The following is a 17,573-nucleotide window of genomic DNA, read 5'->3' as shown; positions in this document are numbered from 1 at the left end:
ACCCGCGTTCCTTACTGCTGTTAGGGAATGAGTCGCCTGACCTTGACATCTGAGATGGGATTATCTATATAACTCAAACTATAGGCGAAACTTATCATTATAATTAATTTAAACGGGGACTTTTTTACAAGATATTGTTAGCTAGTCTCTTACGCAAGTAGTAAACAGTCCTTCTAAATAGTTTTTCTAGATTAATTCCTTTAATTAGTACGATTTTAATCAAATTAATATTTCATCTAGTAATAATCGAAGACAATCAAATAAGGTGTCAATAGAACGCTTTAGTTCCCAGGGTGATACTAAATCAGACTGAACCTTTGGGGTCAAAAGGGTTCAGCAAACCATGAAAAGACGCTATTTCAATAAAACCACAAATCAATCTTTTGTCAACGCGTTTAACTGTAAACTGTATGCATGCTGAAAATAATTAAATTGAGAATTAATGATCAGATTGTTGACGCGAATTGAATTGACACCTTTAATTAAAGGTTATCGTAGTACATGTCACTACGAGTGAGAGATTCAAACTTAATTCAGGGGTGGTTTTCTCTTTTAAACAATTCTCTCTATAATTAAACTGACATTTCCTACACAACTGACCGTTATACTAAATCAATCCCAAGAGCGAGATTATCCCTGAGAAGATAAGAATTGTACAGTCTCTCTCTCGGTGTGTGTGAGCGCGTAGAAGCCAAGGTCGCGAATCTGTTCGGGAGTTTCTCCATCCGTTGACTTGTGTTAGCGGCACTCGGCACGTGTATCTGGTCGAGGTAAGTCACTCGTCTCTCTCTCTCGCCCTTACGCTGTCTCTCTTGGAGGCCGCGCTGATGTTCTCGGCAACTTCTCCTGGATTACCTTACCATCACGACCAGCGAGCCAATTCGATTGAAGAAGGAATTTAGTTGTGCGCGGTCCGGTCAGGTCATTGTCGGTTTGTCGGTTGGTCAGTTGGGCAATGAGCCATCCGGGGGCTATAGCCGTCCGGGCTCTGGGCGGACGATACTCTTTATTACATGCGGATATCGTAGGATGGGAATAAATGGTTCCTTAACAACATTTTTCTTGGCTTCGGTTGTCATCATCGTCTCGGCCTTGTTCTCGTACGGGACAGCCCGAGCAGCGACTTTACGCGAAAACCCCCCAGAGAAGAGGACATCATCTTCCCTAGCTTCTACGTCGCCTCCGCTTTTAGAGGTCGTGACCCCCTTGGAAATGTTCCCGTATCGATGGAAGCGTCAGGTGACGTTTTTGTCCTCCTCTTCGTCTAGTGCTAGTGTCGGTAGTGGCGCCCTCAGGTGTAAACTCTATTGCCAAAACGGATTCTACTTACAAAGTCATCCAGACGGTATCGTTAATGGAACCAAAGATTCCTCCAGTAAATTCGGTAAGTTTCACGCTTACGACTAAACTACCAATTACTTACAATATACCCACCCGTCTCGAGGCCATAAATCAATTTCGACCCTTCAAGTCCCCTTTCAACGACTGTTAGAAAGTTCTCTATGACCCACAGACTCTTCGGGAAAGATATTAACGATTGTCTATCAAGTCATAAAACACGCGCGCTTGTCAATCCTTTAGCGGTGCGGAGGTCATTCGTCTCCATGGATCTAATATGTTATATTATATATCTATAAAGATCATATTGGTTATGGTGGTGCATGGTAGTATTATTTTGGCCAGACGCCAAGATGTTGCAATCGACATTGTTATGTCTACTGCGGATGTATTATAAATAGACTAAGTTTTGCACGCGCTTCGATTGACGATCCACCTTCCTTGTTCGTCTACCTGCCTTTTAAAGTTTTACCCAACCAAGAAAGACGCGATCAATCAGTATACCAGGTGTTTTTCAATCGCCTTAATCACGTCAAACATTTACCATTGAACCAAATTGACACTTGCCCCGGGACCCTGCACGAACTTAACGATGGGCCTTGTTGTTTTTATGGATTTATTTGAATTTGGGGACCAGTACCACCTGGCTTTGTACGAGGGGGGTGGCTGTTAAGACGGCCCTTCAAGCACACTGAATACTGTCGGGGTTGTTAAGGCGCCTTCGCTAAAGAAACGCTCTTAGTGATAGCGTCCTCCTGTCTATTGGACACTAAGACGAACCGTCATGGTACTAAGATTCAATACAGGGTGTTACAAAATGTGCGATAAGTACATACAGTTTTTTGCCCGAAACAAATTATGATTGGAGTGTTTTAGGGATGACCCCTTAAATTTAATTACGAAACTGATTAATTAAGGGGTCATCCCTAAAATACTCCAATCATTATTCTCGAAAACAGTGGCCCTTGTGGCAAAATGTCTTAGAAGTACAGAACATTTTCGACTCAATATTGAGGACCCAAAGAATCATCTCATTGAACTTCGGTCCTACAATTACCCGGGCCGTTTTGCAGCTCCCTGTATATTATGATGAGTATCTAAAATTGACCAATCAGATCGTGAGATAAGGAATAAAACTGTACGATCAGTTGATGATGCTATAAACAAAACTATCTCGACTTTAGACTATCACATTTTTAAAATTCCTCTTAATTTACAATTTAGGTTGAAATTTATAGCGGGGGTGCAATAATGAATAGGAAATAGTTTAAAGTAAAAGCTGTAGTACGCGGAACGATGGATGGTGTACGTGACGATCGTCAGCGACTTCAACCCTTTTTTTATTTTTCCTTCAAAAATATTCTACAAGTTTTTTCTAAACTGACAGACAAGGAGAGAGAAAGTCAAGGACGTTCCACATCCTTCGTTACGTTACGCAATAAACAAGAGAATTTCCCCGCGCTCTCGAAAATCCTGATAAATATATATAAAAAAGGGACAAGATTCCAGTCACCTTTCTTTTAAAGATAGCTTCACACACCTGTGCAGCAACAGCTCGCGCGCGTACGTCCTTGCCCACTAGAACATAAATTCTCTTTGAATGGTGGATACAGTAAACACCAGTCCGGGAATCATTGCGCCACCATATACGTCCCATGTTGCTGGTTTTGTAAGCCGGGCTGGAAAACTTACTAACGTCTTTCTAACAGTGATTTCATTGGTTGGTAGCAACGCGAGGTCCCACGGTGCGCTCAAAGGGCACCACGCAGCGAGATAGATTATTAGCGAGGTGAAATTAGTCACACATAATGATTAGTCTAGATTTTCCCACAAATTCCGCCTAGATACGTTGAGAAAATATCTGGATACACTATGATTAATATAGACCTTTACGATGTAGGCATCCCTCAGTATTGGGCCATCCGTCTCTGAGCATTCTCATGATACAAAAAAGACTACAGCGCAGGCGCCAAAAAGCGAGATTTAAGGCAAAGTTTTACCCCCCCCCCCCCATGTCTTTCCCTCTTAGTTGCATAGAAATGGTCTATTAGTTTAATAACACGCTAATTTATTCACCGATTTTTATGAAACTTGGAGGAATTACTCTATGGAATGTCTACTATCCGGGGGAGATTGTATTTTAGTCCGTCTTCATATAGATCAAGAGATACAGACACATTTGTGAAGACCTCTTTAAATAGCCCATGTAGGCCTTTATAAGTGAGATTGATTGAAGCTTCCGCCAACCAAATGATAAGTGCGCTATATTCTTAATCTTCAAGGCCAAATTAAAATGGTGTCTTCAACCCTTTCCTTTAAATATAACATGTCGTTAGCATGCGCGCACGTTCTTCCAATAATAGTTTGCTACCACCCACGCTCAAGTTAATTATACAAACCACGCCCCCTTTATTAAAATAATGTTTCAAAACCCATTTTTCCCACGCGCATTCCATCTTGTTAATAAAGCACGAGACAGCTTTTGTATATAGTATTGTGGTCAAGGACATCTCACTCTATAAATGGGCAAACACTTAAGTGGTACTCTAATAGCTAAACCATCCTGGATAAATCTGATATTTATAGGTCGATATCGTTTAATTCGGTGTGCGTTTTATTCCTGCCCGCAATTCGACAAATTTTTCTTCATCTCTCTTTCTCTCTCTCGGTGTCTTTTTTAATATCAGAGAGCCTATTTATCTATCCTCTAAAGAGAGGTCAATGGCATTTATAGGCAAAGCTTCTCAAGCTAAGCCTATAACGATAAGATGAAAGTCTTTTGAGGTTCTGACTCCGGAAGGAAATAAACTAGCTCTCTCATTCTCTCTCTTAAAGCACGCTTTTAAAACAAATTATACTCCACTTTTCATTAATTAAGTCTCGAAATTAATTGCCCCTCTTATCCTTATAACAACTTGAAGTTCAAGTGGAACAATTACTTCAACTTGAGTGAGAGAGAGAGAGATCGAGATAGTCTAGACTCGAATAAAAAGGGAGAGGTTTGGGAAGACGCCTATATAAGATTAATTTCAACCCATGTGTTTAGTTAGGCTTAGCGTTATAATTATAAATTGTTTAATTTCCTCATATTTTTTCTTTCTTTTTTTAGCTATATTGGAGATGCTTCGTGTAGCGGTCAAGTTGGTCAGTATTCGCAGTGCAGCAGGTGGAAACTACATCTGTATGAACCGCAAAGGCAAGATGTACGCGTCGGTAAGATTCTAAAACCATTAAAAAAACACACACACAAAGAAAGACCGGCATGCGCGTGCGCGTACACCACGTTCTTGTTAAGCCTAATCATTCCTAAGCCTAACGACTCCCACTTCCGTATAAAAGTTAAAGCCCATGTTGCAATAATAAAGGATTACTTATTCCGTTTCCCTTAATTAATTACAATCAAGAGAGAAAAATAATTAATTCATATTCTTATAAAATGAATTAAAAGTTTCCGGTACGGGAACTAAAATAAACTTAATTTATATTAAGTTAACGGATTCTCGCTGGCCGTGGGTTGAACCACTCATTGGTTTTCGGTGTACGAATTAGGTTCATTGAGTCTTAGAGGTCAGGGTCAACGCGTCAGAGAGATCAGGAGTTTTTAAAACGGATCTCCTGATAGTTAAGTTTAGGTCTGGGCAAATAAGGAAGGGCCAGCTAACTGCAAAATCTGGTGTCAAAGGTTAAGTAATAGGGAACTAGAAAATCTGTTGTCAAGGGTCAAGGGATAGTTAGGCAACAGGAAAATCTGGTGTCAAGGGTCAAGGGATAGTTAGGCAACTGGAAAATCTGGTGTCAATGGTCAAGGGATAGTTAGGCAACAGGAAAATCTGTTGTCAAGGGTCAAGGGATAGTTAGGCAACAGGAAAACCTGGTGTCAAGGGTCAAAAATGGTCAGGAAACTGAAAATTCCGGTGTCAAGGGTCAAAAAAGCCAGGAAACTGAAAAATCCGGTGTCCAGGGTCAAAAATGGTCAGGAAACTGAAAAATCTGGTGTCAAGGGTCATGGAATTGAACATATGGCATCACTGGTGATTGTCCCCTCGTTATGTAGCAGGGCTCGTTTTTTGAGAGTGCACAGTTATAAATACACCGGATGACGATTTCTCTCTCTGAGAGGGATATAAAAGCCTATTCTCTCTGAAAGAGAGCGGATAATAAGAGACAGGCATCCAGACACACTCAAAAATATAAAAAAAGAGGTTCATGGAACGAAGCAACGAGTTCACTCAGCTAAGCCGAATAATCTAAGCCTTTTCCTCCCTTGATACGAAAAGAGAATGACGTCAGCTCTTTTGGCATTGCCACTAAACTGACTTTAGCTCCCTCCTGTAATATAATTAAATTAAACTATAAGCAAAAGCGTAATAATTCTACATGAAATGAGATGGTTAAGGTCATGGATACTAGTAGGGGACCGCCTGCCTGCGATTCGAAAGACAATCAGGCGATAGAGATAACAGAGACGGAGGAGAGAAAAGGTGTGGGAAAAGTCAATTTCGTTCAAGAGGCCAACTTTCAACGTAGATATATATCATGTGGGCAAGCTGACCTACTTTTATGGGGTGCGAAGACAGAGAAGAAGCGATTTCAAGTAGACAGTTTAAGACACGAAAACTAAAAACAAACTGAGTCAACGCCAAGGAACTTGGCCCGAAGACGGCATGCAACCTGACGTCTCATTGAACTTAAACTAAACATAACCGAAACTTAGCCTACAACCTTAACCGAAACTAAACCATGAACATAAAAGAAACCTAACTTAACCATAGTCCAGCAACGGTTTAGCCTAAACGAAACTAAACCTAACAAAAACGGAGTCTAACGATAACCTAACCTAACCATAGTCCAGCAACGGTTTAGCCTGAACGAAAATAAACCTAACAAAAACGGAGTCTAACGATAACCTAACCTAACCAAACCAAAACGTAGTCTAACGATAACCTAACCAAACCAAAACGTAGTCTAACGATAACCTAACCAAACCAAAACGTAGTCTAACGATAACCTAACCAAACCTAACCAAACCAAAACGTAGTCCAACGATAACCTAACCTAAGCCAAAATTAAACTAAACCTAACCTAACCTAAGCCAAAACTAAACCAAACCTTACGTTACCCAAACTTTCGTGCCACAAATACAATGGGAATGAAAGAATGTCGTCTTATCTCCACTCTCCAGGAGCTTGGATAACGACAGTTCAGGAATGACAATTCGTTTCCATGATTCCCGCATGTATATGGTCAAGTACTTGGCGGGTTAGAAGTCAAGATGGAATCTAAGACGGGTGCTCTATGCTTGGTCGAATCCCTGCACGTCATCTTAACTGTCTATTTTTTCATCATGATGATAACGATCTTTCTCTTGTCGCATTTCTCTATAGATTCAAATTTTTCGGGTGTGAGTGAGGGTGGTAGATAACAACGCTGCCATAAGGGTCATTATTCAAGTAGCCCTGACTTCAACCGAGGGGTAAAATACCCTTACACTTTAGGGTTAGCGCGCTTCTGGGGGTGGCGGGAAGTAAGGGAGGTTTTTGGAAGGCGAGAAAAGCTCAAAGTATATTTTTTGAAGTATATATTTTTTGACGGTTTTATGGGGAGGGATATGACAGTAGTACGCCTTACAGCTAAAATGCCGAGATCGAGTCCGGAATAATAATTAGATAGATAGATATAGAGATAGGGAGGGTGCGGGAGGTCTCTTCTAGCTGGGAAGATGGTGGTGGTGTAAGAAATACGCGTCGAATCGAATCTAAGACGCCTTTGCAGAACTTTTTATTTCTTTCTCCCGCATACTGCATGACGATCGATGTTTTCATATACTTTTATTCCCCCCATTCCATTTGACCTTTAACCCCAGAGTGATTGTATTATAAGGAATGCGCGTGGCTTAGATATTTGACCCCCCTTGTCCTTATGCCTAGCTGTGTTAACAAACGTACCATACATAACCTAGTAGTCCATTATAAACAAACTTTATCGATTATTTCAGAGACGTCGTTCGGCAGAATGCGTCTTCGTGGAGGAGTTCTTGGACACCAAGACGTTCGTTTACAGTTCCAGGAAATTCAGTCGGAAACGTCGCCAACTCTTCATCGCTTTGAATAGGAAAGGTCGCGGACGTCGAGGCAAACGTCGTAAACAACGTAGCGTGCAATTTTACATACTTCCGGTTGAGGTAGAACGCGAGACGCCGGCCTCGCAGCATCGAAATGGACAATTAGTTCAGCAGCATTTGCCGGAGCCACCGGAGGACAATGCTAGTATGGCGTCGGACAATGAACCGCCCGACCCAACGCAAGATTTGACCTTAGAGACTCAAGAAAATGAGTGACCGTAAGGGTCATCTCTCTTCCCCCAAGTGAACAGTATTGATAAAAAAAACCGGGACATTCGATGCCCGCCATAATAATTGGTTGGCACACACCGCGCGCGTCTCCAAATGGGACGTCACGACAAAATAGGCCATGGCTAGACACGCGCTTTTATCGTCGACATACTTGCCATTACATCTTAATTAAACGCTCATTAAATGAATTGGGTGATTATAGGATAATTAAGATGCCGTTATACTAGTCAGGCGGACGTGCATTATACATACGTAGACTATATACTGGAGCCTCTTAATTGCATGGAGTAATACGACAACACACCCAACCCTAGAGACTTTATTTTTAGAATATTTTTGTAAAAAAAAAACTCAAATTTTTAGTCAAACTTTTAGGAAAAATTCCTCTTTTTGTCCGACAAATGAACGCTATCATATTGAGTAACTCAAGTACAGGGTGCGACTGATCAGTCTGTACCTAATTATAGCATAATAACCCTTCCCCACTATGACCCTCAAATTCTGTATATTCATTCTCTAAAAACTATAGTACAAAACTTTAAAATTTCCTGTCCTTAGAGGTCAAATTCCCAAACTCCCTGACCTTTCAATACTGATTTCTAAACCTTTTAAACCTAATTTCCAATTACCTGACGAGTTCCTTTGACGTTTCCCTGACAAATTAGAGCCATTTTCAAAAACCTAACTATAACCATTTAGGCCAATTTTTCTAAACCTTTTTAGACCAATTCCCAAAAGTCCTTACTTAAGAACTAACCTTATTATTTCTGTAGCTCCCTGTACAGAGAGACACTAGGCCTAAATAGATTCCTCTAAAACAAATTCTGTTATTTTCCCCCTGAAGTTAGAAGTGAGTAGTGACAAAAACTGGTTGTATATATTATACATACATAATATGATAAAAAAAAACCAAACCGCGTTACGAGCAAAGTAAAAGAAAATACCACGAAATTCCAAGCCATTTATATATGAACTACATTTTTTTGTTCTTTTTTTTAAAAAAAATATGCGGTGCCAAATGAATGAATTTGGTCTTTCTCTCTATGTTTATTTATTAGTTTTAGATGATTGGACTTGAACGGACCGAATGCGCAAAAGAAGTGCGCAAACGCCTTTTTAACTACTAATATTTATTATTTATTAATTTAACTGAATCTCAAATTAATTTTAAAACTCGAAAATAAAAAATGAAAAATGGCGGCGACGGCAACGAAATTTGTAACTTCAAAACCCCAACGACAACAACGAATACGACAAATACAACTTTGGTGCGAAATAAATAATGATATACGAACAAAAAACAGGGTTCTAACTAGTATAATCTGAAGTATATAATATACTTCTCTTCGAGAGAAGTGTAACTACCTACCACAAAGCGGGCGAGGGGTAATTGTAACATGATTCTTCCCAACATCATTAGTAAGGTTACTAAACCGATAAATAGTTCCTTCTCATCATTACTCTATTAGCGCTTAACTATTTACCAAGGCGCATGCATGTTTTTGATAATTTTTGTCCCACGTCAAGACGAGCTAGGTTTGTGGATAAATTGATTGCCGAGGATTTAGGTGTCACACTTCTTCTATTATCCCCTTCTGCTATAATTTACTAGCTAAGCTGCTCATCCCCATCTGAAGTTGTTTGAGAGGGAAAGCAAATAAAAAGGGGTGCATGAGCATGGGAAGACTCGTGTTACATACATGAGTGTCACACTTCTTCTATTATCCTCTTCTACTATAATTTACTAGCTAAGCTGCACGGAACCTTAAATCGTTTAATTTATGCATCAATGTGTTTAATTTAGTCTAGAGTCTTCAATTAGAGACGCACAGAGCTTGAGAAAGAAAAGCTAAAAAGATGTAATTTATTACTTTAAAGAAAAAGAAGTAAATACGCTATTTAGTCTAGAAGGATCCATTAGAGAGAGAGAGAGGGAACTATAGTGGGAGTGAAATGGGGAAAAATGAATATCTTAGTATCTTAAGACGTGTAATTTATGCGTCACTTTAAAAAAGGGGTAAATAATCTATTTAGTCTAGAGTGTCTTCTTCAATTAGAGGAGAGAGGTGGAGGAAGGGGGGTTTAAAATTTAACGAAAGAATCTATTACCAAGCAACAGACAATCTTTCTCGGTGAGTGTCTTTGGTCAATTAAGAGCAGACGATGCAATGTTCAATATATATTGAGAGGTGGTGGTGGTATTGGGGGTGGGGTGTAGGACGTCAGGGCGATAAATCTCTTTCTTCGAGTTGGTAATTGGGCGATAGGGGGAAGGGGGGAAAGGGGGGTTTTAGGTTGCAAGAGGATACTTCTTCTTACGAGTGCGTCATATAGAGCGTCCAATGAAAATAAACACCCCCATAGATACAATGTATCAGAAACATCAGAGGGAGCTGTCGATTGAACATATCTGCAAACACCTCCTCCTACTCCTTTTCCCCCCCTAACCCAGGCAAATAAAGATCGAAGAACTTAAAAGAGAAATGTAAAAGAGGCCACCGACTATTAAAGGGAAGGTGAACTTCACTACATCAATCTCGAAATTTAAACAAGTTCAGCCCTTCTTGGCTGTTCATGGGTAACAACAAAGGGAAGGTAAGGCGTTCTTTTAAATTATCGTGGTTACCGTTAATATTGGAGTTGAAGTAGTAGTAGTACTGTCACCATAAGTTTATAAATGATACGTTCCTTCCATAAGTATGACACTACCAATAATTCGTAATGCTACTGAGAGACTTACAGCTCGAGATAACTAGTTCGAGAACGACAAGCGAGAATTGAATGGCTACACTCGGTGGTGGTTAATTTTGCTGGACTTCCATCTAGCTCCTATTTAGTCTGTACTAAGCCTTTGATAGCACCCTTACCAGGCGTCGTTTTACCTCGAATCTATGACGTTTCAACTACGTCACTTCATGACAAGCTCCAGTATGTAACCAGTGACAAACTTATGGTACATATCTTATGAACTTATGGTGTCACTATCCCTTTGGTCTCCTTGTGTGGGCGAACCGTTTTACCAATCTAGGCAATATTCCTTCTCAATTTTCTGGCCAGATCTAATCCAGAAGGTAAAATTAGCGAGAACCAGAACTCAGCCTTACAATCTAAGAAAGAAAGAAAGACCCTCTAAGCGACGTATGGTGATCATTTAACGGATTTACGTGACCCATGCCTTTCAAAACAAGACTGCGGCTTCATTAATATTGAATTTTATTAGTAAACTAGCGCGTTTTCAACACTTTGAGTTTGCGTTTGGCTTAGGTCACCCCACGTTGCAGCAAACCTGCATGACTTGTATGGCGTAAAGTTAAATAATTATTAGAAATCGGTTAAAGTTTCGAGGCGGGGCCGGTGTGTAGATATTAATAATGGTTAAAGAGAGATAGATTTTAAGGAAAGGTTTATACGAGTAACTCGTCACGTATTACCCCCTTCAAAGAGAGAAAAAGAAATGGGTTTTTTTTTTATTTTTTTATCCAAAGTCCTTTAAGATGTCGGAATAGCAGCGTTAAAGATATTGCGTTATACTCCAAGGCCGAACTTTCCTATCGTATATTACACATTGATTTTAATCCGTTTCCGAGGGAATTAAATATATCTAAAGTACCTAAAACGCACACTTAAAGAAATACCCAAGAAAGAGAGATATACGATCTGATTGTAAATGATAAATCAAAAGTAATAATCAACTTTATGATTTACGATATAAAACACCTTATTTTTCCTTTTAACTCGTTGTTTCGTGATCAATTTTACAAATAAGTTCCTTCTTAATACGTATTCTATTTACCACGTGTTCTGGGGCGCTCTGAAAAATTTCACGTGCGCCATTTGTACTCCTAGATCAGCACGTGCAAGGCTCAAAATATGCGCGCGATTGATCTGGCTAGCTAAATTTCACGTGCTCCATTTTTAGACCTATAGATCAGCACGTGCTAGGCTCAAAAATTCGCGCGCGACTGATCTGGCCATTGCTAAATATCACGCGCTCCATTTTTAGACCTATAGATCAGCACGTGCTAGGCTCAAAAATCCGCGTGCGAATGATCTGGCTAGCTAAATTTCACATGCTCCATTTTTAGACCTATAGATAAGCACGTGCTAGGCTCAAAAATTCGCGTGCGACTGATCTGGCTGGCACAGAGACGTTTTGACGGGAAGATAACTATTTTATTTACAGTGCAATCTGTAATTAACGATCTCGGCGCTCTCTTTCAGATGTTTTTTAACGAAATAGAGCTAATTGGGAGCGATCCCAGAGCAGGAATTCGCCATAAATGAAAGAAAGGACCGCTATAACCCTACCTAATTAAAGTTTCGCTGTTGATGAAGGAATTACAGAGACACCTACTCGGACTACGTCATATTTAATCCACGATACACGCGTTAAGGCGCCTTGTCAGCTAGGAACGCTTTTGACGGCTGTCCGCCAAATTCCAGGTAACCCCAATGCTCTGCTCTGAGATTTCGCGGTCACGCTGCTTGTTCGAGATGGTCCGATAATATCTATCGTCTTTGAGAGTTATACACGTAGTGAAGGCCCCCCAGTTGAACGCGAGGACGGCGGCGCTCCTTGACGGTTGGACCATTACCCGAAATCCCGAGGGGCCCCTCGCTACAAATTCATCAAACAAAAAAAAATAAAAAGGCACGAAAGATATTGCGATAAAGATATTGTCCAGTTATAGTTGTTGTTGAGAACAATTGAACTATACCTTCAAAGATGGTTATCTTTAAGTAACAACTAACGTTTAACCAAAGCTATCATTAACGGAACTGGGATCGTAACTCTTTCTCGTAACGAGCAACTGTCAAAATAATACCAAATTCATCAAGACATAAGATTCCCTTCATCTATAAGTTAATAACGATATCAACATCCACGTGCATGTCATTCATCAATTATTGTCTATCAACCGAGTCTAAAGACAATTACTCATCCTCATCTAGACCGCTAATTAAACATTCCATAGTTGGGCCTACTAATTCGTTAAATTTATGCAATAACTGTGGATGTTTCAAACCATGACAGATAGAAATAGTACGACGGCAAGTAACTTAGATATAACATTAGTTTATCTATGATTGAAGTGAAAAGGCGGCAAGATTAATGACGAAACTAGTTGAGTTTGAAAGAGGTTTTAACTGAGAGAAGGGGAGAGGAAGGCTAGTAGGATATGATTTTAATAAGGTTTATCGGCAATTTGGGAAACTTATCACGCCCAGTTACGACTGCCTCCATCACTAAGAGAGCAAGAGAGAGAGAGAGGCATCGCCCTAAAGGTACAACTGGTGCATGCAGCAGGCTATGGTATACTTGTACACCCGACCCGAACCAAGCCGACATTCCCCATAGGGAAGACAACTCCCTGCTGCCCCTTTTTCTTAACTTTTCTTCGCACACCTTGAAGAAGAGGCCGTTCTAATTCCTTCAATGGCAGTCAGTGGAGTCAAGTGGGCTATCGTTGATGATTTCTCCTCATCGGGACGGGACATCCAAGAGAGTTAGTTCCACTGGCCTCTTTTAAACTCTCTCTCTCTCTATCTTTGCGAGGAGACAGATACTGCCCCGGGATTTCAGCTATAATTAACTTTATTTCATCAATACCTTTGGCAAGTATCTATCCCCTCGGGTGTTCCTAAGAAGGCTGGACTCTGGGACACCCACGCCGAGATGGCTTCGTTTTTACCTATGGTTTTTTGTACACAGCGAGAGGCGATTCACCAACACTCGAAGTACAAGGGAAATATTTATGTAAAAAGCGGTTAAAGTCAGATTGGTATTTGAGAGCGATGGTTTGCCCCTCGAAAAATATCAAAGAACGTAGATCTATTGGAGATGGATCGTAAAATGTGTATAATAATGCACTGGGAAAGAAAATTTGGGCCTCTCGCTTTCGACTTAACTTAAACTCTTCATCCTTTAAAAGGCTTTTAACTCAAAGCAGCAATCCGGCAATTACAATAACCATAGACTATAGAAAACGCCCAGAACACTTCCGGAAACTGTCGCGAAATAACAAACCTGTCTCACTCACTTCTAACGTACCCAATTCCTCCGCAGCTCCGAAAGTTATTTTACCCCCTGCATCAACCAACGTCTGTTTGTTTGTTCCTCCTAAACTACAGTAATCAAAAGTACGTCCAGGTGGTCAAAACTGACCACGTCTAAACAGAAAATCGCATTTCAAATTGCACCAAGCTAACAAAGAGTTTAGGGTAACTGTTTCCAGATGGTCCGATGAACCGGATGACCTCGGATTGACCTTGGCGAAAGAAGAAAAACATATAAAAAGAAGGTATAATAAAAATGGAGTTTTGATGGGTGTAATTAATTGATAAGAAATTAATGTCTTTGGAGTTGGGGGGAGATTAATGTCTTTCTCTGATCGATGAAGAATAAAGTCATTAATGGGGGGTTCTTTTATGGCATTTGAGACGAGAGGCGCATGCTCAGCGGGGCGTTTTATATTTATTTTTGGCGCCCAAATTACCTGGAAGCACCCGAGGGTTCCATTCACGTCCCCAAAGGAACAGTCCCTTTCCTTTTTGATTAAATTCCTATCAACGCGAGCTTCGAGAATATTACACGAGCTTTATCTCAAATAAAAATAAAAAAAGATTCAGGGACACTTCTCCTTGGATAATTACTCTAAGGAATCCATCTCGGGTACTTAAATAGACGCGCGTCAAATTTCTTAAAAACTAGAAATTAAAAGGCGAGACAAAAAATGATTGCCCCCTTTTTTCCTTTCCCGCCAAAAAGAAGAAAGAAAGAATCTAGTTTGATATAGCTTGTCTTAACGGAACTGTCAACACGACAATTTTCATAAGAACTTTTTTAAAATTAAGGTCCATTTTCAAATCAGCTCAAAACTAAAACGAACTAAACGAGTTTATAAATTTTTCTATGCCTATTTAAAAGGGACATGCATGCACGAAGCGAACATTGAAAACGTAAGATTGATTAAAGAGTCTAGGCCAGGGATAAGAGAGTCCTGAAAAAGAGTAATGGAAGGGGTAAAGTGTCCTGGAATGGCTTCAGTCGACAAATATTTAAAGGATCTTTTGCCAAAATTCTTTTCATTGGTATAATTCATTTACAGAGAAACGCAAAGCGCTTGTACTCTCGACCCTCACTCGAAAACATCTTCTACTTTAAAGACGGTCGTACGTAAGTAATTAGTAAGTATTACTATCATACAAGGTGTCTAACTTATTGGGGGAGGTGGACTTATGATAAGGTTTGGAGACGACGATGAACTCTGTCGGTGTCGGGTCGTGTCGGGCTTGTAGCCAAAAATGAGCGTCATTCAAACAAAGCGATTGTAATAATAGAAGGGAAACAAAACCCAGTTATTCTTTGGAAGCTAGACTGTAAGAAATGCCAGGTGCCAAGCCTGCCAAGCCAAGAGCAAGAACAAGCTCTCTCTATTTTTAAATTAAGCCGACAGACACCCACCCCCTTCTAGTTCATACGTGCCGAAGACAACCTTGGAATACATCGTAAACCGCCCCACTCTCTGTTTGAAAGCGAACTCTTCTCAAATTGCGATCTAAGATAGATTTTTTCACCACCCACTAACTAACACTGGCAAGAAGAAGTACTTGAAATGTTGACAGCCAAAATGCCAGGTTACTTCTTCGTATATATACACGCACCGTTTTCTTACCAATGACATTTCGCATTGACTACTCGTATGCCGATCTAACCTTGCGTGAAAACAGATATACTACAAGCCAAGAACCCGTTTAAGACTCGAGAATGTATGCATTAGGCCTAGGGTTACAATGAGATAATAAGTTTTGCACTGGTCGATGCGTCAAAGAACACGGTAAAGTGGGCGGAGAAAATTTGAGATCACGATGTGCGATACGGACTAATTCTATGTTTGAACGTTCTCAGGTTTTATATGGGTTCTTGTACACCTACATATATATAGTATTTGAGTCTATCGCATTTCACGGATCTTTTAGAGCCAATTTCGAAGATATCTCACTTCTACATGTCCTAACCTAATGCCAACTATATTTACATTAGGTATTGCCCTTACTTATGTCATTCACGCTCTAAAATCAATAGCGGCTTAACCCTTCTTTCATGTCCAACTCTAATTTCCCCAGAAAACCCATATTTGCTTCAATTCCATTTAAATTAAACCACATTTAACTCAAAAACCATCGAAAAAATGAACCATTAGGCTTAGCAAATTTTAAACATGGCGCCAAGAGTTAACGCCGTTAGATGGAGCCAGGCTCTAGCCATGGAACTGCGTATTTTGTGACAGTAGACCAAAATTCGTCTGCTAGTTAATCCGCTACAGTTTCCGCCTTTAGGCTTAAGTAATATACTTAACTTTTAATTAAAATTAAGCGAAATTAAAGCAAAATAAATCAAATAATTATGTTAAATGGCGCAAATAACGGGAAACATTAGCTTCGAAAAACAAAATCGAATATTTAAAATCATAGTTATTGGTGATTCTAATGTCGGAAAAACATGCCTAACTTATCGGTAACAATGGTTTTAACAATAAACTACACTTTAATACCCCGATAATTCACCTTTAATTAAAAATAATTAAAGATTCTGTACCGGTTCATTTCCTAAAAAGACTGAGGCAACAATAGGAGTTGATTTCAGAGAGAGAACAGTGGAAGTTGATAATGAACAAATCAAAGTTAGTGACATGACAACACATACAAGTTAATTAGGGACTTATTAATTAAATGGGATTAACTTAAAGTTGCAGCTATGGGACACTGCGGGACAGGAACGATTTCGCAAATCAATGGTACAACATTATTACAGGAATGTTCATGCTGTAGTTTTTGTTTATGATGTCACCAAAATTACAACCTTTGAAAATTTACCATTATGGTAATAAATTTAAATTAAGAAGTATATAGAAGGTATTATTAATTAAATAACTTTGTTATTAGGTTAGAGGAATGTGATAAAAACAATCTGACATCCGAGGTTCCACGTATATTAGTAGGTAATAAATCTGATGCCAAATCATCGGCAGTTTCAACAAACAAGGCTCAGCGTTTTGCTGACACACATGGCATGCCCCTTTTTGAAACCTCCGCTAAAGAAGATTCCGAAGCCAATCATGTTGAGGCTATCTTCATGACACTGGCACATAAGTTAAAGAATGCCAAACCCATGATGCCCCCTTCGCAAAAATCTTATCTTACAAGAGACAATTCAGTTGTTGCATTAAAACAAACTAAACAAAATATACACGGGAATGAACAAGATGAGGAAGAAGATAATACATGCATTTGTTGAAGAAAATTGGGCTTTTTTTTATAGTAATGGCATCTCAGTATATTTGTCTATGAGAAAATAACATGGGCTGCCATTACTATAACTTTTATTGAGAGAAAAGGCAGATATCATGCTTTGACTGTATTAGATTCTATGGGGGATTACATGAGCTGCTGTTAGTATATTCCGGTATATATATTGATGTATTATATTCAGTTAAATTGATTATAAAGTAAAATCATTCCTTATGACTTTAGTTAATTATTTTTAAAGGAATTTCCTTACGAGACTTTTGTTAATTAAAGGAATTTAAGTTAATCTCGATTATTGTATATTAATTAATTAATTAATGTAACTTAATAAAGATAATACCCATTTGTATAATAATGATATTGATATCATAATTAAAATAAAACCAGAGAGAATTTATAATAGGGAGTGGAATCTCTTGCCCTTGACAGTGCTATGATAATGATTTTGAGTGAGACTGGCGCCATCTGGAGTTATTTTAGTCAGACCGTTCCCTTTCCCCAAAAAACAGTAGTGTCCAACTCCATCTCCCCTAGAGACCCTCCCACAACATTCTAGACTCACCCTAGAGGGAGG

General features: G+C 39.5%; 2 protein-coding genes and 1 long non-coding RNA gene across 3 annotated transcripts; all 3 read left to right on the top strand.

The window, feature by feature from the left end:
* The first annotated feature begins 836 nt into the window (after window positions 1-836).
* LOC149654502 (fibroblast growth factor 20-like) lies at window positions 837-9,062 on the top strand. Its single transcript, XM_089846071.1, has 3 exons — window positions 837-1,384; window positions 4,448-4,551; window positions 7,334-9,062. Exons 1-3 carry the CDS (start codon window positions 1,030-1,032, stop codon window positions 7,673-7,675), a joined length of 801 nt encoding a protein of 266 aa, XP_089702197.1. The 5' UTR covers window positions 837-1,029; the 3' UTR covers window positions 7,676-9,062.
* Window positions 9,063-9,791: 729 nt separating this feature from the next.
* Window positions 9,792-11,570, top strand: LOC149654501 (uncharacterized). The gene is made up of 3 exons (XR_016370615.1): window positions 9,792-9,822; window positions 10,055-10,285; window positions 10,748-11,570. It is a non-coding gene; the product is annotated as an uncharacterized LOC149654501 (long non-coding RNA).
* Window positions 11,571-15,952: 4,382 nt separating this feature from the next.
* LOC149654500 (putative Ras-related protein Rab-33) lies at window positions 15,953-17,354 on the top strand. Its single transcript, XM_089846069.1, has 4 exons — window positions 15,953-16,208; window positions 16,281-16,374; window positions 16,441-16,574; window positions 16,637-17,354. The coding sequence occupies exons 1-4, from the start codon at window positions 16,105-16,107 to the stop codon at window positions 16,986-16,988; spliced, it is 684 nt and encodes a 227-aa protein (XP_089702195.1). The 5' UTR covers window positions 15,953-16,104; the 3' UTR covers window positions 16,989-17,354.
* Window positions 17,355-17,573: the final 219 nt, after the last annotated feature.

Source organism: Phalangium opilio, unplaced genomic scaffold, assembly GCF_054372755.1.
Source record: "Phalangium opilio isolate 3A_F unplaced genomic scaffold, DU_Popi_V2 ptg000079l_1, whole genome shotgun sequence".
In the NCBI taxonomy this organism is placed as follows: Eukaryota; Metazoa; Arthropoda; class Arachnida; order Opiliones; family Phalangiidae; genus Phalangium; species Phalangium opilio.
This window is presented reverse-complemented; position numbering and strand designations above follow the sequence as displayed.

Bases quoted from the DNA above. Each gene is read 5' to 3' on its own strand.
- LOC149654502 (XM_089846071.1), top strand. From the start codon at position 1,030: ATGGGAATAAATGGTTCCTTAACAACATTTTTCTTGGCTTCGGTTGTC. The intron at 1,385-4,447 runs GTAAGTTTCACG...TTCTTTTTTTAG, and splicing joins AGATTCCTCCAGTAAATTCG to CTATATTGGAGATGCTTCGT. The intron at 4,552-7,333 runs GTAAGATTCTAA...CGATTATTTCAG, and splicing joins AAGGCAAGATGTACGCGTCG to AGACGTCGTTCGGCAGAATG.
- LOC149654500 (XM_089846069.1), top strand. From the start codon at position 16,105: ATGGCGCAAATAACGGGAAACATTAGCTTCGAAAAACAAAATCGAATA. The intron at 16,375-16,440 runs GTTAGTGACATG...ATTAACTTAAAG, and splicing joins TTGATAATGAACAAATCAAA to TTGCAGCTATGGGACACTGC. The intron at 16,575-16,636 runs GTAATAAATTTA...CTTTGTTATTAG, and splicing joins TTTGAAAATTTACCATTATG to GTTAGAGGAATGTGATAAAA.